Source organism: Lathyrus oleraceus, chromosome 4 (genome assembly GCF_024323335.1).
Source record: "Lathyrus oleraceus cultivar Zhongwan6 chromosome 4, CAAS_Psat_ZW6_1.0, whole genome shotgun sequence".
In the NCBI taxonomy this organism is placed as follows: Eukaryota; Viridiplantae; Streptophyta; class Magnoliopsida; order Fabales; family Fabaceae; genus Lathyrus; species Lathyrus oleraceus.
The window spans coordinates 445,038,970-445,065,402 of record NC_066582.1 but is presented as its reverse complement, the minus strand read 5'-3'; the positions used below and the strand labels follow the sequence as shown (position 1 = coordinate 445,065,402).

The 26,433-nt window shown below is 34.9% G+C and overlaps 1 protein-coding gene across 1 annotated transcript; it reads left to right on the top strand.

Annotated features, from left to right (window-relative positions):
• Positions 1-2,710: 2,710 nt before the first annotated feature.
• LOC127075992 (protein REVEILLE 5) lies at positions 2,711-11,186 on the top strand. Its single transcript, XM_051017541.1, has 8 exons — positions 2,711-3,156; positions 5,350-5,407; positions 6,034-6,157; positions 6,250-6,426; positions 6,567-6,701; positions 9,515-9,624; positions 9,780-9,839; positions 10,454-11,186. Exons 1-8 carry the CDS (start codon positions 2,921-2,923, stop codon positions 10,565-10,567), a joined length of 1,014 nt encoding a protein of 337 aa, XP_050873498.1. The 5' UTR covers positions 2,711-2,920; the 3' UTR covers positions 10,568-11,186.
• Positions 11,187-26,433: the final 15,247 nt, after the last annotated feature.

Here is a 26,433-nt window from a genome sequence, read left to right as displayed (position 1 = left end):
GAATTTGTGTGACCCTGAATGTCTTGTATGTCCTAACGTTACAAAGGGTATTCTCCATGTGTTAGGAGATTGTAATCCTACTATGACAGTTAATAAATTACTCATTAGAGAGCCATATGGGAAACACTTTTTCGAAACAAATTTGTAGGATTGGATTAGTTGAATATTACCAATAGGTTTTGGTACACTTGCTCTTTAGAATGGGAGAACTTATGGGCAACGGCGTGTCGTACATTGTGGTTTTGGAGGAACAAACAAAAGTATGATGATGAGTACATTATGCCAACGAGCTTAACTCATATCATATGGGATAAACCCAAGGCCTATTTAGACAGTATTAAGCTTTTTGGTCAAGTCTCGACACACACCCATGTAACCATTCAAGTCCAATGTTCTCCGCCTGAAGAAGGGTGGATATCGATGAATGTGGATGACGTGGTTAGTAACCAAAGGAACGTCGGATGTTGGGGATTGCTCCGGGATCACAATGGAATTTGGTTCGGGTGTTTCTCAAGAGGTATTGGAAGTTGCAGTATGGAAGTTGCAGAATTTTGGGGGTGTTAAAAGGTATGCAACTAGCGTTCGACAAAGGATTTTCTTTTGTGGAAGTTCAGTCGAACAACAAAGATATAATGGATAACCTAAAAGGTAATTACACTCAATTAAGAAACGACAGAGGCTTGTTGGTGCAAATTCGAAACATAATTACCGACAACAAAGTAGTTGGTTTTTCTCACATTTTCAGGGAAGCCAACTTGTGTGTGGATATTATGGCTAAGTTGAGTTTATTTCATGATCTGGTAACTATCATTTATGATAATTGCCCAAAAGAGTTACTTTCGTTGATTAACAGTGACTTTTTTGGGGCCTCTTTCCCCTTGTAGTCTTTTCTAAATTTTCTGTTGGGCTTAGGCCCTCCCTTGTAAGGATGTTCGCGGTACGGTTTGGACAATTTTAACGTTAAAAATCATCTGAACCGCAAGAAAAAAAAGCATGCGGTTCAGGTTGGTTCGGTTGACTTTTAGAAATAAAATCAAATAAAACCAAACTAAACAAATGCAGTTTGGGTTGATTCGGTTGGTTCAATTTTTCCCAAGATTTTTATTGAGCCATACATACACCTATAGAAAATAACAAAACTTTGTGTTTAGTCATTTATACAATATCAAATAACAATATAACTCATCATATTTAGACAAAAACTTCTCATTGAATATACAAAAATTGGAATAAAAATATACAATAGTAGCATAACGCAGTATCAAAAATATTATAATAAAAAAGAAAAAACGGAGGAGAGTAGAGATTAGAGAAGATGAAAAAGAAAGAACATAAAAGATGTGAGATTAGAGAAGAAATATGCGATGAAAACATAATTGAAAGAGAAATCAATAACATAAAAGCGAGAAGATGAAAAATAAAGAGCATAAGAGAGGAAAGATTATAGTATAAGAGGTAAGACATACATGACAAAGAAGATGAAAAGAATGTGCGTACTACTATGGGAGATTTGAGAAGGTTGCAACTCTTAACAGTGAGTAAGAGAATATTATAAGGTTAAAGCATAATGAGTTTGAGCGTTGGGTTGGATGCGGGATAAGTAAAGTTTGGGTTATAACATAATACGGTTTGATTTGACTTAGTTCAGTTTACAAAATACAAACCGCAAACCAAATCAAACTGCGTAGTTTTGTTAAAAAATGATCAAAACACATCCGAAGCAATTGCGGTTTTTTGAGATTTCGATTTGATTTAGTTTGATTTGCGGTTTTCTATTGGATTTGTTCGATTTTGAACACATCCGATTCCTTGTATAAAAATAAAATAAAAAACAACAAACAAAATAAAAGAAGGAAATGACATTTAACGTAAATGTTGTTTTTTAACCTAACACAAACATAAGAAAAACACTATTTTTTATGTATTGATTTCTATACCTTTTTTACATAATTTAAAAAAATATTTTTAAGATGTAAAATTATATCTTAAATTATAATAATTAAATTTGATTAATATTTATATTTGATTGATGATAAATACAATATATTTCATTAAAATGATTTATCTTAAATAAGATTTTTGTATTGTCCTATTACTTATAAGTAATAGCAAAATGAATATGTACTTTAAGGCAAGAATAATTAATTGATTCATAGCAAAGAAAGGAGAAGAGGAGTAATATTGAAACATGAATTTGTTCATCTTATTAAAGAAATATAATAGGAGAAAATGAATCTGTCAAAATTTTAGACATTGATGGTTTATTTTGTTAAAATAGAGATATAAGGTTGCACTAAATTAAAAATGAAGTAAGAAAGTATTTTGTGATTAGAGTATGAAAGTGTACTGCGTAGTTGTTGGAAAGAGGTGAAAATATTTAGTATCGGATAGTGAAATTTATGAAGTGATAGAGCTATATTAAAAAAAATATAAATATACAATAACACACCACTTAAAAAGTAATATTCAACATTAATTAAAATATCATCACAATCTTCTTCCATCTTCCAAAATATCTTAGCCATTATGTGTTATTATAGATCCATCACCTCCTTCTGGCCTCTACATCCAAACCGACTGTTTATACAAAAGTAACACTTAAATCAGAAAATGAAAAACCTCAAAATACAACAATATCGTGAAAAAATGTTTCTTTTTTATGTTAAAACAAATATTTAATATTAATTTTTTAATTTCAACCTTTTGATTTATTTGTAATACCTGTCGTGCATCCATTCATTCTCCACACGAGAGCGGAGGACACCACGGTCATTTAACAAGCTTCCCGAATCTACACAACAGTTCGTTACTTAACATTACCGAATACTGATAACAAATACTGATAACAGATACAATAACAACAGTTAACAAGAACGCACCCACTCACACACGCTATATAGAAATCACGCTTTCGGTATTGATGGTATCTGTAAACCCTAATCAAACCCAAGCTTTTTACTTCTTCGATCCTTCAAATATGGGTCTTCCCGGTGTCAACCAACTTCCACCTCCGCCGCCACAACCACCTACTAGCGCCGCCGCATCCACCACTTCCGAGGACCCGAATAAGAAGGTCCGAAAACCTTACACGATTACTAAATCCAGAGAGAGTTGGACTGACCAGGAGCACGACAAGTTTCTAGAAGCTCTCCAATTGTAAGTTTCTAGAATTTACTCATATTTGTTAATTACGCTCGTTTGGATCCATTTCGGATTCATATGAGTTTTTACTTTTAACCAGTTAAGTAATTAGCAATGAATAATGATTTTTGATATGATTGGGTTATTAATTGGGGGTTTCCCAAAATTTTACCCTATTTTGTCAAAAACTGAAATTTAAAGTTAATACATGAGGATTCCTTAACAACAATAATAATAGTAACCTCTTCCAGTCTCTATCTATTAAGGATTATTACTCATCAAACAAGTGTTACCGGTTGAATTTAATACCTGGGTTTTAAGGGTGGTTCCTTCATATTAGTTACAGGCTGCAAAGTGCAGATTCTGCAATGAAATGTGTTTTAGAGGGAATTAGATGGGTTCTTAAATCGTATGTGAATGCATGACTGGGGATGTGAGGAAACACCTTATTGAAATGGAGTAGTTTGATTTGTTATCTACTTCTATATTATGAGATTCATTTCATCTACATTAATATTTTTTATAACGGGCAAGAGATTATGGTGTGACTAATAATGGAAAGAATTAGAGTTTATATTTTTTAGAAACTCCAACAACAACAACCAAGTCTTATTCCACTAAGTGAGATCAATTACATAGATTCTATGAAGTATGGATACGACACGAGTATTAGATACGATACGTATCCGATACGGCGATATATTACTATTTTAGATTGATAAAAGTGATATAGTTTGGTGAAAAATATGAAGGTATGAAGAAGAAGAAAGTAACGTTGCAGAGTAAAAGATTCCTGCATAAATAAAAGTAATGATATGTGGAAAGAAAATTATATTTAATATATTAAATTTAAAATATTGAAAATCGATAAGAAATGATGGGAAACTAACCATTCTTGTAAAATGGTAAGTTTTTGGAAGGAATTAAATAGGTTATTAAAGAATGAACATTTAAAAATTAAAAGGAATGAAAAGTCATTAAAAAAAAACTGTTAAAAAATTGAAAAGTCACGTATCTCTGACGTATTGGAGGAGGTGTATCGCCGCCGTATCGAGATTTTTCTAATTATTTTTTAAAATAAATGAATTTGGATACTCCTTCGATACGTATCGGTGCTGTATCGGTACGTATCAGATACGATTCGGCTGAATTTTTAAAGTATCCGTGCTTTATAGCATAAGTCGAATTCTACCATAATATTCTATCCAAGATTATGTTTCTATCAAATTCATTAATTTTGAAATCTTTTTTAATAGTTTCTCTTATAGTTTTTAAATCTTTCTTTACCTTTAGTTGTTTGACTCTTCTCCATCCGATTTACTCTCCTTATAACAGAATTGACATGTCTTCTCTCTACATTTTTAAATCACCTAGGCCTATTTGCCACCATCTTTTCTACTATGGGTGTTATCCCCAACACTCTTTAATGTTGTCATTTTTAATCTTATCCCGCCTAATCTTACCACATATCAAACGCAATATCCTCGTCTTTGCTACACTTACTTTATTCTCGTGTTGATCTTAACCGCTTAACATTCTGTCTTGTACAACATCGCAGGTCTTACCGTTGTCCGATAGAATTTTTCCTTTAACTTGAGCGGTACTTTTGTGTCACATAAAATCTATGAGGCCCTTTTCCATTTCAACCACCCAGCTTGAATTTGATGATTTACATCCCTTTATATTTCTTCATCATTTTGTATTACAGATCCAAGATATTTAAACCGCATGACTTGAGATGATATGATCTCCAACTTTCACTGCTAGGTTAGAAACACTTCTTCTTTTGCTGAACTTACATCCATATATTCCATCTTAGGCTTAGACGAAATCCATGCATTTCTTAGTCTCGTCTCCAAGTCTCCGATCTCTCATTTAAATCTTCTTTTGATTCTCTTAGTAGGACTATATCATCCGCTAAAAACATGCATTTCGGTGCTAGCTCTTGGATGTGTTTCGTGAGTATTAGGACAATCCCTAGCATTATCATTCTACCATTTGTGAGTGTAGGCTACAGTAGATTGTGTTCTCCAATAAGTGTGATACCATGTTTTGTGAATAACATCATCTGTAGCCTAAACTATAATAAAGAAGCCTGCAGCCCCTTGACCTCCTCTGTTGTTTGCATGCCGAAACCAATGTATTGTAGTATCTGATTTAGTGGTTTATTTTTGCTCATTTTCTTATGTTTCTAATGATTGATTTCAGATTTGAACGTGACTGGAAGAAGATTGAAGCCTTTGTTGGTTCAAAAACAGTTATCCAGGTAATTATCATATAATTCGAAGTGAAACAAAGCACAATTTACTCTTGGACATTAGATGGTTTTGGTTTCTTTTAAAACATGTAATGTACTTTTTAAAGAGAAAATTTATTCAGTATTTCATTATATTCTTGAATTTTAAATTCCATACAGTGTATTTGGTGTAAATTTATTCAGGGTCGTCACTAAATATTATAATTGAATAGAACAATGACATGATTGTTTCCAAACCAATGTTTGGGGTTTTATGTGAATTGTATTATTTTTCATATCTTTCCTTAGTAACATTACAGTTTGATTTTTGTCAAAACAAACCAATATGTATATTTAAATAAAAAAATTGAGTAATAAAAGCTATATTTTTTGCATCATAATTAAGTGTAATTTATTCTTCCTAATTTTTTCTTCAAAAACCTTGAAGCAGATGATGGGTTAAGAATATAAAAATGTGATTTCTCACCTTTTTTGAAGTAGGAAAAGAAAGGAGATAAAGTCATTAACTCGTCTTTAATTATGTAATGATTAGTGTTTATTTTATCAATCTTCGGATGATGTATTAGTTGACATTCATTATATGTTCCTCAAACTTTTCTTTCTTCACCCTTCTATGTATAATTATATTTTTCTAGATACGGAGTCATGCACAAAAGTATTTTCTCAAAGTTCAGAAGAGTGGAACAAGTGAACACTTACCTCCTCCTCGGCCAAAGAGAAAAGCGGCTCACCCATACCCTCAAAAAGCTCCAAAAAACGGTAGGTATATGGAATCACTTTTATTTACTAGTGGTCTTCGTCTGTTGTATGAATCGTGGAATAACACTGGTTTCTATTTTTGCATTTATCAGCTCCTACTGCATCCCAAGTCACAGGGCCATTGCAATCTTCCCCTGCTTTTGTTGACCCAGCATACATTTATAGCACAGATTCATCATCTGTGCTTGGAACACCAGTTACTAGTCTGCCTTTGTCATCTTGGAACTACAATGCTAAACCACTAGCCAGTGTGCCACAATTGACTACAGGTTTCGTTTGTTCTGAATGCCATCAATATTTTTTTCCACATTTTTTATCATCAAATTTGTACTTTTTTTTCCCACTTCATTCTAGGATGAATTTACGCTTGAGGAAAGATAGGCTAACTAGGAAAGTTTTTTTTTGTTAGATGACACGGGATGGACTGGATCTGGACAAGCTGCTCCACTTAATTGTTGCAATAGCAGCAGTAATGACAGCACTCACCTGGCTTTGCCAAGTAGTAAAGGGATTAATCAAGGCAATACGGGCAAGCCAGTTCATGGTTAGAATGCTTCTTTATTTCTAATTTAAACTTGATTCTACTTGAAATTAACTCAAAAACATAATAAAAATATTAAATTGAATGCTATGGTTGTTTATAATAGTGTTGTGCTTCTTGAGATTTTATTGAATTAATTTACAATTAATTCTTGAAATTCACAGTTCCCATTGTTTGAAGGTCCATGTTACTGAGGTGTTTTTGTTTTGATATCACCCAATTGTGCTTCTTCTTTATGCAATTGTGGAAGTTTTCTACAAGAACCAACTAGTGGAAATTAAATACTTCCACTTTTTAGGATTTTAACAAATGGAAGAAGGAATTTGTGTGCAAGGTTTTTATCAGTTAGACTAGTTATTTCATTTAAGTTTAGTATGCCCATACTGAACGCCATCTTTGCTTGGCCAAAGAAATTGTCTCGTCTTTGAAAAGTCTCAAACTTGCACTACAAGTTTCAAAAAGCTACAGGAGGGGGATGTGGCAGGGAGTTAGCGAGTGGGATATTAAAGTACCTTCATGAATGTTAGGCGCTGTTTACTTCTCAAAAATGTTTTTTATTTTCATTTTCTAAAACTTGTTCATTTTAACTTGCTTAAGTTATTGGAGGCCCTGTGTATGTTAGCCACAATCTATCTGTGGCAAAACAAATACGGGTCCTATTTTGCCACAACCTGTGTGGTAGGCCGTCTTGCAAATTGAACCGAACATGAGGTTTTATAACTACAAGTGTTGGAAACAATGAAGCGCGGATACGTCAAAATCCCAGCCAAATCGTAGCCGATACGCCGATACGCTGTGATACGACGCCAATACGCATCGAAGGAGTGTTTGAATTGATTTATTTTTAAAAAAAATCTGATACAGCGGCGTTATGACTCCGATATGCTGCATATACGTTACTCTTCATTTTTATTAGACTTATTTCTTTTTAATGATAATGATCATTCACTCGCCTTTTAATGACTATTCTCTTTAAATCCCATTTAATTTATTCATTTTTGTCATTTTTCAAAGTTAGATTTATTCCCACAATTCCTTATCACTTATCAATTACTGATATTTGAAATTTATTTCAAATTAATTATTATAATTTTTTTTGCATATTATTAACATTATTTATAAAGAAAAGTCTTAGACTCAGGATACTATATCTGCAACTCTCCTTTCTTTCATTCTTCATTCTTCGGACCTTTCATATTTTTTTAGACCTTTCAATCTAGTATTGTGTTAAAAATTGTGTTATGTGTTTGGTTTTAGTTAGATTATGATTTAACTAGATGTATAATTTTAATTTTTATATGCGTATCTTAGACGTATCGTATCCTATATTATTCAATTATTAACCTATTGCTTTATCAGATACGTATTGTATCTGAAACTCATATCGTGCCCGTGCTTCATTGATTTGAGTATCAGATACAATATGTATCCGATACAATGATACATTACTAATTGAATAATATAAGATACGATAAGATGTGTATATATAAAAGTTAAAATTATATATCTAGTAATATTAATAATATGTAAGAAGAAATAATAATTAACCTGAATTAATGAATTATGGGGAATAAAACCAACTTGAAAAATGACATGATAAGTCTGATAAAAATGAAGTCACATATCTACTGGAGCTTTATTTTTTAAATAAATCAATTTGGTTACTCCTTCGATATGTATCGGATACAATTTGGTTGGGATTTTGAAGTATCCGTGCTTCATTGTTGTGGGGTAATGGGGTTCAGTAAATCCTAAGATGGTATTAGAGCTTACTAGATCTGTGATTTGGCCACTCACATATTTCCGTTCATACAAACTTCATGTTCTGGATGTCTAGTTTTGGGCAGAGTAGTCGACAGCAGTGGATAGTGGCGCTATTCCGGGGGAGCAGCGAGGAGGCCGGCCGCAACCACAAATGCCCTAGGGGTGCAGTTCCGCGTCGTGGGTGCTATTGGGTGGGTTGTAGGTCGCGGGAGCGGAACGGCTCCCATTCCCGAGCGGTTCTTGACCTGCTTTCAAACCCCCTCCGAAAAACCGAAATTACCCTTAAAATTTAAGTCGTTTTTAGGGTAATTTTTGTTTTTTTTTGCTCAAATATGAGCCCTAACTTTGCTTCACCAGTTCCTCCCTCTTTTTCTGCGCAGCCGTTCAAAGACAGGGAGAAAAATAGCATTCTCTCCTTCCTTCCTCAGTTATCGTGTTCCTCCCTCCCTCCAGCATCGCCACCGTCCTCCCTTTCAGCCTCCATTCGGTTCCTCCTTTTTTTACTGTCTTGTCTCTTGTTATTTGTTAATTATATTCCTTTTTTTATTTTTATTTTTCCTCTGTTTTTTTTCTCATGGCATCATCATCTATAATTTTTTGCTCATATAATGTTTTGATCAACATTTTTTGATGTTAGATTGAGTGTTTTGAATTAAGACTTCTGGGTTTTTGAGTGTTTTTTCATTAAGGTTTGTGTTTTGATGTATGAACATTGTATGGATTTTGAGTTATGATAGGGAGTATGATTTGTTTTCCATTATGAAATATGAATTACTGTCCGGAGTAAGGAGTGCATAATATATACAAGCTCTTGTCGGTTTTCCTAACATTAATACTGAAGTATTACGTTTTAGTCATTTGCAGTACTGTTTGATTATACAAATCTTATTTGTGAATAACTAGTAATGTGCATGAATACTACTAATATTTAAGTTCATATATTTAAGCATATTGGATGTCAGGATATTATGATTGTTAAGCATATGTTTTGCTAATGCATATTCCTGGTTTATTGATACTTGCCTTACTCTTATTTCAACTTCTCTGTGCAGTCATACCAGATTTTGCACAAGTATACAACTTCATTGGCAGTGTATTTGATCCAAATTCAACTAATCACCTACAGAGATTAAAGCAGATGGACCCAATAAATGTTGAAACGGTAATTGATATGAAGTCCTTTCTTTGTCTCTGTATCATTCTTTTCTTTTCAGCACGTGCAGGATGCAGGTCAATGGTTTGAAAATGAAGTCTAATGTTTATTCTCTAATATCATTCCCCGTCTACTTGAGTAATTTAAATGATTCTGTTGTGCAGGCACTGCTGTTGATGAGAAACCTCTCCATTAATTTAATGAGTCCAGAATTTGAGGATCATGTAAGTTTAATTTCCACCAAATTTTCTTTTTTCTCTTATCATTTTACCAGCAGACAGCAATAGTAATCACATACATTAATTTAGCTGCCTCTGTCAAATTTTATTCTGCTATTTTTGTTGTATATAAAAATTACATAATAATCGGTCAAACACATTGATTTTTCTATCTTGTTATTTTGCTACGAGAAGCCTCATATGATGATAAATACGCTTTAGTTTGATAAATACACTTTAGTTTGATTTGTGACATATGATTTTCTTCATGTGGGATTTCTCATTTTAATACTCTTTGCAATAAATTTTTCAATTTTATTGTTTCAACATTCTTGTTGCTCCTATTTTCTTGCCTACATTCAAGAGAGAGGTGAAGTTAGATGGGTTGGGAATTAAGCAGAGGATGGGTTATAGTGTGTTGTGATTGTTTTCTTATCCTGGTATAAGATCTATTCTCAAATTTGATGTATGTGTATATGCTCTATTCTGCCACAGTTAGTGTTGTCTATTATTCTGCTTGACAAAATTCCAGCACTATTGATTTCATTTTACTTTTTTAAGATATAAAGTGCATCACATTCTACTGACCGATTTGTTCGTCAAACGTTTAATCAATGCAGAGGAAGCTACTGTCGTCATATGATGCTGACAGTGAAAAGGAAAAGTTTGCTAATCCAAGCAGCAGCAAAGCCATGACTGTTGTTAAATCTGAAAATGCCGTTTTTTCTGCTTAGGGTGTTATCAGTGGTTTGTCTTGAAGACGGGGCTTTCCAATTTATTTTGTGAATACATAAAATAGGAGAAAGAGGAGCTGAGGACAAAAGGTTTTGCTAAAAAAAAATTGTAGAGTGTAAATGGTTGCATCATGCATGTACATAGAACACATATATTATTTGTGCCTTTTTGATAAATTTCTTGTCTGTCTGCCCTAGTATTTTGTATGGACTATGCGTATAAAGCACGAAGATGGCTGTGCTAGAATGCAGGTTTAGGTTACTTGTGGAGGCTATGATGTACAGTTCGTTGAGTACTTTCCAGGGTTATGCTTTCAAGCTTCTTTCAAATATTAGTACGGAAGAGCGGTTTTAGGATTTAGGAGGTGCTGTTTATGTTGTATATACACTAATAAAACATCACTGTGGATAGTTAAGTTTGTTTACATGCATTGTGAATACTTGAATAAGGCCAAGGTCATGAAAAGTCTAAGTCTGATCAATCAATGAATTCAAGGTTTGGTCTGTAATATATTAGTAGATTTATTTGGTTTGGTATCTACTATGTTAGTAGATTTATTTGGTTTGATATGTAATATGTTAGTAGATTTATTTTTATGTGAGTTTTGACATTTTTAAATCTCTGATAGGAGCTTGAAGCTTACTAAAGACTTATTTCTTAATGAATGGGAGTCTTTATTGAAAAAAAGAGTGCTCAAACCTGAATATTGTAGGTATTTTGTCGGCCAATATGTTCTATTTCCACCTTTACGATTTAGTTACCAAAAATTAACACTTTGATGCGATAAAGTTTGGCCCTATAGTTATAAATAGAATAAGTTCTAATTATCAATATGCTGAGACTGTCAGAAGAGGATTAGATACATGTGACAAATTAGAATTAAAATTTTAGTTTAGAGATGTATTTAAATAAATCTGTACTTATGATATTTGGTGAAAAATACCAATATAAGCCATCTTCCATGACAATGCCCCTCACGTGGGCCTCTTCACTAAACCCTTTTCATCTTCTTCATCATCGTGTCTTTGAATTCACACGTTTTGTTCACTACTTCTCTCACAGGTCTTATTCTGGTCTTAACAAATTGTCATCTTGATCTCTTAAGTGTGTATCTTTGGGAATGTCATTATATATTTTTGAGCTCGGTACATATTTTAAGTCCCTCCACATAGCTCTTGAAACTCTTTAGAAAATTAATCTTGAACCACTACTGGTATTTTATTCATGTTCCGTCCGCAATATATTCTTTTGAGCCCCATGAGTCTGTCCCACCATATACCTCTATGGTTGATTCCTCAATTATACCACCATTATTAAATTCATATATCATTGTTGTGCCCACCCACTATTGTGTGCAAGTTCATGCATTTGTTCTTGCACTTGTTCATGTTTCCGGTATCACTGAAGACTCTTCCCTTAATACTATTCAGAAAAGTATAATAATAGTTATTTTGACATCAAACGTCAAATTTACACAAAATTTATCGAACCTTTTCAATGTGTGATTACTTATTCGATATGCACAACCAGTCTTTCTACGGTCTCTTCCATTTTTGAAGAACACGACCCTGAGCTCTCTTTTTGATAGTGAGCCTCATCTATTTGATATTCATGAATGTCAACAACATTAAATATATTAAATATGTTTATGGAATCTGAGAGAGCTATCGCATAAGCATTATCGTTGATATTTCAGTCACTCTGAACATACCATACTTGTGTGGCTGTAGCTTGCAGTAAATAACAATTGAAAACCCATCCTTACGCAAAAAGACCATCACATCGTCTCCCACATTTAAACTGTAAGTTTTCAGTGTTTATCTCGCATATGAGACAAATCGTTTTGTAGTTAATCTGCGTTAAATTCCTTGAAATTCTCTAAGACTCCTGACACTTCTTCTGAAATTGTTGTTTTCTCCTTTACAACATTCATCAGCTCTTTAATCACCACTGGACAGAAATAATCAGTTTCTTTAACAGCCTCATCAAACTTCTTTTCACTATGCGTCATCACCTAAAAACTAGATTTTTTTCCTCTTGAATTCGTATCAAAGTGCAAAACAGGAGTCATATCAATTTTACGTCTTCCCCGTGTAAACATCATCACGTTATCCTGTCTTCGATAAGTGTTATCATTATCAAACTGCCAAGACCTACAAAGTAAAAAAATAACAAACATCCATATCAATAATATCACAAAGTCTATCTTCTCTATAATGCTTTCCAATTGAGATAGAAACTCTGCAGGCTAATGTTACTCGAACTTGGAAGTCATTGATACCCAATATATGATGTATGAGTTCTCATGAAGTTTCGTGGACAACTTTAAATAATGTACCAATTTTCGTGACACCAGATTCTTTATGCCACCATTATCCACGATCGGATTACACACCTTGTTCTTGATAGAACATTGTGTTTTAAACAAATTCCCGCAATGCTCTTCATCTTTTGATGCTAGTAAAATTTTATGCAACACAAAATTTATCATTTCTTCATATTCTTCCTCTGCAAACTCAACCCTTGCATATTCATCGTTCACGACTACATGTCCTTCTCTTTCCTCTTCCTCATCCCTTACTTTTGCAACATCAATGACTCTTCTTGTTGGACAAACATTTGATTTGTGACCTCTTTCATTACAACGATAATACATATCTCCAACGGGTTTAACATATGGATTATTCTGCCTCTAGAATGATGCTTTGCTACACATCGCTATGGCTTCTAGTCCCCTTATTCTCAGGGTTGTAATCCCAGGTTGCTCCACTATTTTCCTTGTTGCATACTAATTCAGAATTATTCTGGGGCAAATACCTAAAAGATGAGATATTTTGAGGGGGTTTCTCCATCAATTATGCCTTTAAAGCTTGATTGGATGCCGCAACCACGATCCATACAATCTACAAACCCATCTTCTCCTGCAAAGACCCCTTTAAGCCACTGATATATTGAGCTACCTTATGGATCTCTAATTTTCCCAGTTCATTACGCTCATAGAAACGCAAAAACTCAGTTGTGTGTTCTGTTATAGTTCTCTTTCTATGAACACACTCAATATACATATAAAGAATCTACTCGTAATCCTTCGATAAAAATCGCTCCAACATCAATTGTTTCATTCTTCACTAATATCTAACGACCTTTTTTCCTTGCCTCTGCCTCTGAACAACAAGCTTATCCCACCAGACAACAATAGTACTCTACAGCCTGATCGCCACCATCTTAACTTACGTTTTCTCAAGGATGCCTATGACGTCGAAGAATCTGTCAACGTCGATCTTCCAATCCAGAAAATCCTCCACTTCCACCGCTCCCTAGAATAATGGAATATCAACATTCACTCGATAATCATGGTTATGTCGATTTCCATGATCTAATATTTCTTCCTCGTTGGGTTCTTCTTCTTAAGAACTTGAATTTTCATCAATAACAACATGATTATTTCCATCTCATAGAACCCTAATTGGTTCCCTTCTCCTGTCTCTTTGTTGGTTCCTGTTGTTGTTGACGTTGTTCACCTGAGTTGCTAAAGTTGTCATCTGTTCAGTCAAAGCAATTAGAGACGTGGTAAAAGCCATTCTAATTCCCTCAAGGTCTACTCTGGTCCATGGTAGATATTCCATAGTTGATCAAGCTACAAAAGAAATATGAGAAAAGATGTTTGATGCCACCTGACGCAATCAGAATCACGAAGGATTAGTAAGAGCTAAGTCTAGGACGAAAACACAAGTTTGTAAATGATAAATGATTATTACATCGTATTGCTAACTTATTTTCTTTCCTCTTTCTTGTGTGCTTCCATCATTTTAGTTCAAATTTATGTGCCTTTGTGTAATTTTGATGTTTTCAGGAAATAAGAGAGTAATGTTCCCGACAGGAGTGAAAATATCGAAGGTCGCGCAAAAAGGAACCCTCACTATACAGAATACCTGTAGCCAACACGATCTGAACGTGTTGGCCTATGCTGCTGTGCCCATGCAAAATAATCGGGGGCAACACGGGCTGGCTGTATCCTCTGACACGGGTCGTGTTGCCTGATACGGTCAGGTGACACACCCGTGTTGCACCTAGCGAAGGTTACAAATTCAATGGTTTTTAGGAATTTTTGCGACTTTTGGGCATCTGAAACCTCCCAAGAGTTGATGATAGTGAGTTTTAATGATTGAGCATGAAATTATGGATGTTTATGGGTAATTAATGGCTAGTTTTAGTATAAATACTTCTCTTGAGCATGAGAGTTCCATTACTTGTTACTACCACACACTTTATAATTTCTAGCTTTAGCTCTTTGCTCTCATTTGTATTCCTCTGTAAACATTCTTGTAATTCTCTAGTTTCTTTTATTTAATCAAGTTTGCTTCAAATCAGGTTACTTATATTGCATTAATTTATCTACTTGCATGTATGTATTTTTTTTGCCTAATTGTTGTTTACCTCACCATGAATGAGTAGTCTTATAAGGACAAGAGGTCGTGAGAGTCTATCTCATGATGATCCGTAATTGATTTATTCGAACATGAACTACGAGAATTATATGTATTTTTATTTTAGAATCCGAGTTCTTAAAAATATTTGTGTCGGTTGCAAAAGAAAAGACACCAATATATGAACATAGTCCGAAAGGATATGAATCGATATCGGACTACAGATTGCTAAACAATAGAGTAGTGAGGCACCCGCCGTGACAACGTGACTCACTCTCGATTGTGAAAGTCGCTTAGACGTGCTAGAAACATGTATAAATATGCACGCCACAAAAGTGGATGTTGTACATATTTATCTATTTTTCTGTAAATTGCTTAGATATTCTCGTGTTCGAATTCAAATAATAAATAAGGTAAGTCTTGATAGATGATCACAACCTTGTGTCTTGTTTTATTTATCTGTTAAATATTATTTCAATTTGCACTGAACCAACCAAAATTGTGATCGCTTTAGCTAAACACCGTTAGGATAAAACTCGATACTCATACACATCTCCATGTGGGTTCAATCTTATTATACTACTTGACATTGTCGTGCGCTTGCGATTGGGCAACACCAAGTTTTTGACATTGTTGCCTGAAGTTAGTTTTGATATTGAAATTTTATTCCAACACAATATAGACTAAAACACTTTTATCTTTCATGTTATTTTATTTTATGCAAAAAAACAATCTTTTCAAAATGATCATTGCCAAAGGATCTATCCAAGAGATGGGAAATCACATGAACAATGACTTAGGAAGCTCGCACTCTAAATTTTATAGTATGAAGTGCGGCGATCACCAAAGATTTCTTTATATTAACTATTCCCAGCATGCCCTGGGACCGCATGGTTCATAATAAGGCGCAATTACTACCTTTAGGGACTACAACCTTGAGATGTTAATGCAGAACTTTTTTGCGTTGCAGACTCTCCAAAATGAAGATCTTATAGAATAAAATCTCCATATTAGTGAATTCCTTAATTAGCTACATCTATGGTTGAGTCCGACGCAAATCAAAGCAAAACATTGAAGACTCGAATCTCCTAGTTGACGCATATCTTTGGGACTTGATCCTAAGGGACATATGAACCTGTAATAACTAGAAAGGAAAAACCATGTTATGAGTTTGGGGGAGAAAAGTAAAGAGGTAGAGAAAAATGGCGAGGAAAACGTAAGAGTTAGGAAAATCCACTGACACCACTTGAAAAAGAGGTTATCAAAGAGATATAGGAGGAAGCACCATCTATTTCTCCACCTCCCTACAAGCCGCCAATACCTTTCCCGCAAAGGTTTGAAAATGCTAAGATGGAAGCACAATTTAAAAAGTTTGTGGAGATTTTGAGAAAAATCCATCTTGATGTCCTTTTTACCGAGGCATTGACTCATATGCCCACATATGCCAAGTTTCTATAAGAAACTTTGGCTAATAAAAGAATATTAGAAGGTAATGAAACCATAGCTATGACTGCTGACAGTAGAGCGACAATCCAAAACATGTTTCCTACTAAGCTTAAGGATTTAGGGAGTTTTCCAATCCCCTGTTCTATAGGTAACATGAGTTTTAAGAGGGAACTTTGTGACTTAGGAGCCTGCGCTAGCTTAATGCGTTTGTCGGTATGGAAAATGTTAGATATGAGTGATATGAAACCCATAAATATCTCATTGTAGCTTGTTGAAAGAACATTCAAATACCCTATGGGTGGGTTAGAGGAATTTTATCTGTTCCCGTTGAAGGGTATTAGCCCCCTTGTGTATATGTATAAGATTTTGTTAGAGGATGATTATAAGCCCTCTAGAGAACATCAGAGGAGGCTAAATCCCAACATGAAAGAAATGGTTAAAAAAGAGGTGCAAAACTCCGAGAGGCCAGGATAATTTATCCCATCTCCGATAATAAGTGGGTTAGCCCTATGCATGTGGTACCTAAGAAATGGGGGTAACATTGATTAAGAATGATAAAGGAGAACAAGTATTAACTAGAACTGTCACGAGATGGAGAATGTGCTTTGACTATAGAAAGCTTAACAAAACTACCATAAAAGACCATTTTCCACTCTCATTCATTGATCAGATGCTTGAACGTCTAGCCAAGCATTCTCATTTTTGCTACCTGGATGGTTACTCAGACTTTTTCCAAATCCCCATTCACCCCGATGATTAAGAGAAAATATATATACTTGCCCTTATGATCCCTGTTACTTTTCAACACTGTATGATGTCTATTTTCTCTGATTTCCTAGAGGATATTATGGAAGTATTCATGGATGAATTCTCTGTTTATGGATCCAACTTTAGTGATTGCTTGAATAATTTATAAAAAGTCTTAGAGAGGTGTGTTAAGTCTAACATGGTGCTAAATTGGAAAAAATGCCACTTCATAGTGAATGGGGGCATAGTCCTTTGACACTTAGTGTCCGCTAGAGGAATTTAGGTTGACCATTCAAAAATTGAGGTGATAAAGAAGTTGACTCCTCCACAACTATGAGGGAAGTTAGGAGTTTCCTTGGACATGCCGGTTTTTACCGTCGGTTCATTAAGGGCTTCTCTAAGATTCCCAATCTCCTGACTGGGCCGTTAATGAAAGATGTTAAATTTGACTTCAATAATGAGTGTCTTGAATCCTTTAGTACATTGTAAAAGGTGTTGGTCTCTACTCCCATAATACACCCTCTTAATTAGAGTGCTCCCTTTGAGATCATGTGCAATGCTAGCAACTATGCGATAGACTCAATTTTAGGTCAGAAAAAGGATAGGAAAATGCATGTTATTTACTATGGTAATAGGTCTCTAGATGAGGCGCAAATTAATTAAGCGACCACAAAGAAAGTGATATTGGCCATGGTCTTTGCTATTGAATAATTTTGTTCCTACCTAGTGGGTTTGAAGATAATTGTCTATATAGACCATGCGACCATTAGATATCTCCTAAGGAAAAAAGATGTTAAACCTAGACTTATCAGATGAATTTTACTACTGTAAAAGTTTGATATTGAGATAAGAGATAAGAAAGGGACATAAAATAGGGTCACCGACCATGTGTCAAGGTTGACTGAGAAAAAAAAGGAAGAGTTACCTCTTGATGACTCTTCCCTGGATGACAAGATTTTTGTGTTGGTTAAAAAAACACCTTGGTATGCTGACTTTGTCAACTACTCTTACTGCCGAAGTTTTACCTCCAGATATGAACTACCAACGTAAAAAGAATTTCTTCTCTGACCTTAGGCATTACTATTGGGGACGAGCCTCTGCTCTTTAAGAGAGACGCCGACGAAGTTTTCTAGAGGTGTATCCCAGAAGAAGAGATTGCGAGTATTATGAATCACTACCATGCTTTTGGCTATGGCAGACATGCTAGTACCGAAAAAACTGTGTAGAATATTTTGAAAGCTAGCCTTTATTGGCCGAATCTCTTCAAAGATGTCCATACTTTTATAAAGAAGTGTGATCAATGTCATCGCACTAGAAACATCTCATAGAGGAATGAAATGCCTATGAACAAAATCTTAGACGTTGAGATTTTTAATGTATGGGGGATTGATTTTATGGGATCAAACACCAAATTTGCACAAAGCTTGTCGAACCTTTTCGATGCATGACTTCTTCTTCCATATGCTCAACCAACCTTCATACAACAGTTTCATTTGGAACCATTATGTATATATGTCTAAAGAGAAATGAGTCACTTACTTTAGTGATTATTTTGTCTTTGATGAAAAGTAACTTTGGTTCATCTAGTTAACACTACAAAAGTCAAATCATCTAGTAGACTACTTGAAGTTATCATCATCATCTTATTATTGGCATACTCTAAAGATCAAAGTTAACATCATTTGGAAAATTTTAGGTTTTCCTATAAAGTATTATATTCAAATCTTTATAGATGACAATAGTACAATGGTACAATTGTACAAATTATGTGAGACAAAACTTGTAAAATAGTACAAGTTGTGTGCAAAATTCTAATATTCAGTATAATTCATAGCAACTGACTCTTATCCTAGAGAATATGGCTTGCAACTATATAATATTGTCAACCTATGTAATAAGCTCAACGCCTAAAAAATGATTATATAGTTCATAATTTATCATTTGCAATTGATAAAAAAGAAATTAAAAGAGAAAGTTTGAAGAAACAAAATCATAAGTGAACATGATTTCAAAAACTTTATTTAGAAAGTTGAACACTTGCATTGAGTTTATTTATACCCCCTCATTTGAGCTCTATTTTGTAAGCACTCAAACATTTTCATTTTAAATTTGTAATTATCAAAATGCTTAATTAAAAGCTTGAATCTTTGAGAAGACAAAGGACTTTTTTAAGTCACAATTTTCTTGCGGGAAAAATCTATAGGATTTTCAGTTCGATAATTTTATTCTCTAGTGGTTGCAATCAATTTTGGTTATAGTGAAGAATCATTTTTAGTATGAAAGGATTAGACGTAGCTACATGGATGAGCGTGAGAAAATATACTTTTTGTGTGCATCTCTCTAACCCTTTATCCTTACTTCAAGTTACTTTATTTCATCATGTTTTAAAATAAAATAATTCAAACACCATAGTTCTTGTATTTTTCCACCTTCAATTGGTATTGTAGTCTGATTTTTTTTATTTTGCATTTAACAATATAAATGTAGAGATTTATGTTGAGAAAAACATCTAGAAACATTAAAGAGAATGTTGGCGGTTACTGCAATGCCTCGATTTAATTAGTCGTTTATGTAATTATTTATTTAAATTAATTGAGTATTTCATTTAAATAGTTATTTTTATGAATATATGATATATTTAGCCAATGACGATATTTGTGGTTTTTGTGCTAATTAATTGAGTTAGTGCTAATTAATTAATTAATTAGAAATTATAGATAATATGTATAGTTGAGTCAGTTTTGTGAACTAAGAGAGTTTAATGGTGAGTGGAATAGAGCTGAACTTTAGTTGGGCAAAAAGTGAAAATAAGATAAATTAAATAAAATAGTATATATTTTAAAAGATAGACAAATTAGGTTTTTAGAGGCTTTTTCATCAGTATGTAAAAACAAGGGATATTTGAGAGAAGAACTTTGAGATGGGATGCCAATTGAAGCTTACCTTACTGAATTTTATAGAATTACAAGGTGTGTATGGGTGGGTGGGTGGTGGTGTATGTGTGTATGTGTGTGTGTGTGGGGGGGGGGGGGGGGGGGGATGAGATTCTTCATCAATGGGTGCTTAATTCATAAAAGGATAGAGAGGTTTCCTTTAATCTCCAATAGGATTTTTCTCCTTTTTGATGATTGGGTTGTGTGATGAATAATATGATTATAATTATGCTTGTATGCCATGATTTAATTGCAAATTCGTGTATTGTATTTGGTGTAATTTTTGCATATGCTATTTGTCCATAAACATGAGTTTGAATGTAAAAGTGGGGTTTTTAAAATATGAATAAATTCTGGATTTTATGGTTAAATAAATGGAATAATATGTTAGATTATTAGGAATTAACATGCTTTTATGTGTTGAACATGTGGGTGATGTTTCTACACTGTTTGTGAGTGTTTAGAGTGAGTTTGAGAGGGTTTTGAGGTTCTGCAAGTGCTGAACAAAATTCTGCTTCTAATAGCAGGCTGACAAGCGTCACTCGTATGACGCCCTGGGCGTCACACACTGTGAAGCGCTGACGAGTGTAAAGCATAAGATGGGGAAACTGTGCATCCAAGCCAGCATGGTCTTTCCAGGTCGTCATAGTGTGATATGTTGGGGATAGGAAGGATGACATGCGTCATCCTAGTGACGAGTTACCCATCATCGTGTCAGAATGCGTGTTATGACCTGCTGAGTTGGATTCTGGGGATGGTTTTGTTGGGCAATAAGAGATTGGATATTGTGTATTTTGATGAACATGAGTTAATTAATTAAATATATGATTAATTAAGTGTGATTTGAGATATGAGTTATTATTGATGCATTTAAAATATATTTTATTTATAGTTACAGAGGGGATGTATTGCATCTGTGGTTGTTGAATGATTATGTACAGTAAGAGTGCAGTTGTACTGCATTTTGCATGATATTCATCATATGTGTCTTTATCGTTAAAGAGACATGTTCGTTAGTTCAGAGTGGGGACTAGTGACTTGTACTAAGCCTTGAGTGAGGGCTTGGAGCTTAGAGTGGGGGCTCTGGGTTTGCAAAGATTGGAATCTAGTTTGTATGAAGAACCAAACATTGAGTCGGTACTACATGTATATAGAGTTGAGTTCTAAGTTCGGTTCATAGTGGGGACCGTAATGAGCATGAGTCGAGTCATTGTTTCATTATATTGCATGATTGTTATTAGATGGCTATGATGTGGGTGAGATGTGAATACATGATGTTGGTGTGGTTTCTGATTATGTGGATGATTTTATAGATGTGTGCATCTATCCTGAATGTTTATGCACCATTTATTATTTGAATGTATTCTCACCCTTTTTTATGTTGTTGCGTTTGTGCTCCTCAGGAGTACAGATAATCAGATACCTAAGTAGAAGCTTGAGCTTGAGGACAATGTTTATCTCTTTAGTTGCTTGTCGTGCGAGTCTATAATTGGAGTCGCTCTGATACGTAACACGAGGAAATCAGACTGTCATATATTTATTTATGTTGCGTATCTTCCTTTTTGATTTTATTCTGCGATGAACCGCTTTTCAAACTAATAATTCTATTGAGGCTTTTATGCCAAGTGTTTTGTAATTTTGTTGCTTATCAAATGGTTTTAACTTCACATTAGATGGTTCAAAACATTTTTGATTGTGCGAGTAATATCCTGCTTGATGATAATTGTGATATACTTGTTTTTAATTACGTAATTGTCGAATCGGGAAGTAGGGTGTTACAGTTACTTAAATATGTTTCTTTTATTTTATGGGGAAAATTTTGACTACTCGAAGAATAAATTATACAATTTTTTATATCTCGAGATGTTGATATTCATAATATGGTTGAAGATGATTATAAATATCTTGTTAATGTAGCTAATGTTTCTCTAACTACAAAAGAAAAGAGCATTTATATCAAAAGGAAGATTTCAAAATGAATCACAAGGCTATAAGTTACCTAATGAATGCCATTACATTCAAAGAATTTGAGAAAAGTCCCAAAAAAAGATACTGCTAAGAAGTTTTATGAATCTCTTTGCAGTGAATATGAAAAAAAAAATTAAGAGATTGTTTTAATTAGATAATATGAACTCATATATATGGAAGAATGAATATAAGAGCATAGAGTCTGTTGGAAATCCCGCAAAACCTATGGAGAATTTCAATCAATCTTGATGAACAAGATTTTTATTACCTACACAATGGCAATGAAAAGAAAGGAGCAGTGGAGAAAGAGAGAGTGTATAGAACGATGAAGGAGAAGAGTAATATACTTATGCAGAGTTTCTTTCTGCCCATAAACTGTGGAAAACTTCTTATTCACTTTGCAACTGCAAAATACCGTGAATATAATATTATGAATGCTCTATTCACTTCTATTACAAACATAAGGGTTACTCCCTCTATTTATAGATTTAAGTTAACTTGGACCTCAAGCCAAAGCCCAAAACTATAAAAGCCCAAAATAGCTAACACTACTAAATAGGCATAGGTGGTTTGACACTTCCTTGCTCTGCCGAGCAACCTGCTTCGATACAAGGAATTACAATTCAACACAACACCTAATTCATTGTGTCTAAGCTATCTACATTCATCATAACTCTTAGCCTTCTGAACACTTCGACCTGCACTCCCTTCGTCATGATGTCTGCAATCTGATCCTTAGTTCTGCAGTGTTCCACATTTATCTTCCCATCTGCTACTTGCTCTCGAAGATAATGGAACCTCATCTCGATGTGCTTGCTTCGACCATGTTTCACAAACCCAGCTGGTTGCACAACATAAACTTCTTCTTCTAAGGGGCCATTCAGGAATGCATATTTCACGTCCATCTGGCACATCAGCCAGTTGTTCATGTTTGTTAGACCAACAAACAACCTGACTATTTCGATCCTAGCAACAAGTGTAAAAACTTCATCGAAGTCGATTCCTTCTTTCTAAAGAAATCCTTTTGCCACAAGTCTCGCCTTGTGTCGAGTCACTTCTCCTTTGGGATTCAACTTCACCTTGTATACCCACTTCACATCGATTGCCTTCTTGTCTTGGGGAAATTCGACAAGTGACCAAGTGTTGTTGACTTCGATTGACTTCAGCTCTTCATCCATTGCTTTCATCCACTTCGAATCTTTCAATGCCTCAACTGCATTGACAGGTTCGACATTTGCGTAGAAAGCATAATGTACCAGCTCATCTTCATCATTGACCACATCATCTGATGTAATCACATATTCTTGCAACCTTGCAGGCATGTGTCTTTTACTTTGAGGTCTACTTGTGCTTGCTTCACCTCTGACTTCTTCCTGTCGAACTTCTCTTTTGACTTCACTAGCTGGTTCATCAAAAAAGATTCTCACTGAATCTTTCTTGACATTCTCAGTCCAATCCCACTCCTTAAGCTCATCTATGATCACGTCCCTGTTGATCACTACTTACTTATTCACTGGTTCGAGTAACTTGTATCCTCCAGTCGAATGATATCCTATCAGGATCATCTGACTGGACTTGTCATCAAGTTTTCATCTCAACTAATCTGGCACATGTCTATGTGCTATAGATCCAAACACCCTCAAATGACTCAAGCTAGGCTTGACACCAGACCAACATTCTTCTGGCGTGATTCCTTCTAGCTTCTTCGTTGGACATCTGTTCAGGATATATGTCGCAGTCGACACAGCTTCTCCCTACAATTCTTTGGGTAAATGCTTGCCTTTCAACATACTTCTAACCATATTCATTATATTCTTCCTTTCCGCGACTCCATTCTGTTATGGAGTGTAGGGTGGCACCACCTCATGAACAATCCCTTCTTTCATACACAATGTATCGAAGTCTTTCGACACATATTCTCCACCACCATCAGTTCTCAAAATCTTGATCTTTCGTTCGCTCTGTCTTTCGACCATAGATTTAAACTTGGAACATACCTCGATCACTTCACTTTTCTTCTGGATCCGATAAGACCATAGTTTTCGACTGAAATCGTCTATGAATGTAACAAAGTATTTGTTACCTCCAATCGAATCCACCTGGAGAGGACCACATACATCAGAGTATATGACTTCAAGAATTGCCTTCGACCTGTTTCCTGCATCCTTACTGAAGCTGTTCTTATGCTGCTTTGCCTTCACACATTCTTCACACACTTTGTTTGGAATGTCGATTTCTGGTAATCCTAAACCATATTTCTTCTCTTCAAATCTCTGATGTCTTTGAAATTGAGATGGCCAAGTCTGTAATGTCATATCTATTCATCTCTGCTGGCTGCTGTTGCAAGGGACTTATGCTCCATCACATTTAATTCAATCTTGAAGGTTCTATTCTGAGACATTTGAGCCTTCAAGATCAACCTTCCATTTGAGTCAAGAACTCTCATCATCTTGTCTTCGATCGATACCTTGTAGTTCTTTTCGACCAACTGTCCTATGTTGAGCAAATTACTCTTCATGCCTGGTATGTACAACACATTTGAAATTACTGACCTCTTGCCATATTTCCTCATAATCAGAACATCACCAACACCTTTCGTTGCTAGAGTTTTGTCATTTGCAAATTTCACCATGTTCTTCATTGAGGGCTTTATGTTGACAAGCCAATCTTTTCTTCCAGACATATGTGATGAGCATTTTGAGTCCAAGTACCACTGGTCCTTGAATCTCTCTTCTTCTCTTGTTGTAACCATCAACAACATCTCTTCTTCGTCATGTTTCGCCAGCTTTGCATAAGTTTCTTGATTCTTCTGCTTTTCTGGACAATCACTAGAATAGTGACCATACCTTTGACAATTGTAACACTGAATGTGACTCTTGTTTGGCTTTTGACCACCACCTCTTCCTCTACCTGCAACACCACCTCTTTAGTTGCCTTGGTTCCATAGTTTTCTCTGATTCAACGAGTTTCCTTCTTGCTGATTTCGACCAGTCGAATTGTTGTAACCTCCTCTGCCTTTGTTGCCATTCCAGCTTCCTTTGCCTTTTCTTTCTTTTGTTGATTGAGCCTGCAAAGCCATATCACTCTTCGACTTTCCTGCAACTCTTTCAGTCATTCTTTATTCATGAGATTCAAACGTCCCTTGAAGCTCTTCCTTTGTCAATTTTGACAAATCTTTCGACTCTTCAATGGCTGCTACCACATGGTCGAACTTTGGAGCCAACGACCTCAAGATCTTTCCAACAACAGATCTTGATGTCAACACTTCTCCACATACCTTGATTTGATTCACCAGTTTCGTAACCTTGGTGAAGAAATCAGTTATGCTTTCATTGTCTTCTATCTGAAGCAATTCATACGTTCTTTTGTGAGTTTGTAACCTCACCTCTTTCACCTTCTTTGTGCCTCCAAACGATTTCTCCAGAATTTCCCATGCTTCTTTCGCTGACTCTGCATCACTAACCTTTTCAAAGTTATCTGTATCAATACATTGATGGATTATAAAGAGAGCTTTATAATCTTTCTTCTTCAATTCTTTATGTGCAGCCTTTTCTTGATCCGTCGCGGCTTCTACAAGCGTTGCTACTCCTTCCTTCACAAGATCCCAAAGATCTTGATAACAGAACACAACCTTCATCTGCTTGCATCAATTCTCATAATTGTTATTCTTGAGAATCAGAAGATTTGCTGGAAAATACCCGTTTGGATGATTCGTTGCCATGGTGATTTTCTTCCCACGAATCGGTTAAACCGGAGCTCTTCACACCAGATGTTGGAAATCCCCCAAAATCTATGGAGAATTTCAATCAATCTTGATGAACAAGATTGTTATTACCCACACAATGACAATGAAAAGAAAGGAACAATGGAGAAAGAGAGAGTGTATAGAACGATGAAGGAGAAGAGTAATATAATTCTGCAGAGTTTCTCTCTGTCCACAAACTGTGAAAAACTTTTTATTTACTTTGCAACTGCAAAATACCGTGAATACAATATTATGAATGCTCTATTCACTTCTATTATAAAAATAAGGGTTACTCGCTCTATTTATAGATTTAGGTTAACTTGGACCTCAAGGCAAAACCCAAAACTATAAAAGCCCAAAATAGTTAACACTACTAAATAGGCGTAGGTGGTTTGACACTTCCTTACTCTGTCGAGCAACCTGCTTCGACACAAGGAATTACAATTCAACAGAGTCTATGTTTTCTAGATTCAACACTTTGATATTTGGATTATAGATGGTTGACATGAGTTACATGACAATTGATCTTATGAAGAAGATCTTGAGAACTATTTATAAAAGATGGACACCAAAGGTGATTTTCATTCAAGTGGCAAAAG

Coding starts and splice junctions, on each gene's coding strand:
- LOC127075992 (XM_051017541.1), top strand. CDS start 2,921: ATGGTATCTGTAAACCCTAATCAAACCCAAGCTTTTTACTTCTTCGAT. Junction 6,158..6,249: donor TCAAAAAGCTCCAAAAAACG/GTAGGTATATGG, acceptor TGCATTTATCAG/CTCCTACTGCATCCCAAGTC. Junction 9,625..9,779: donor ACCCAATAAATGTTGAAACG/GTAATTGATATG, acceptor TCTGTTGTGCAG/GCACTGCTGTTGATGAGAAA.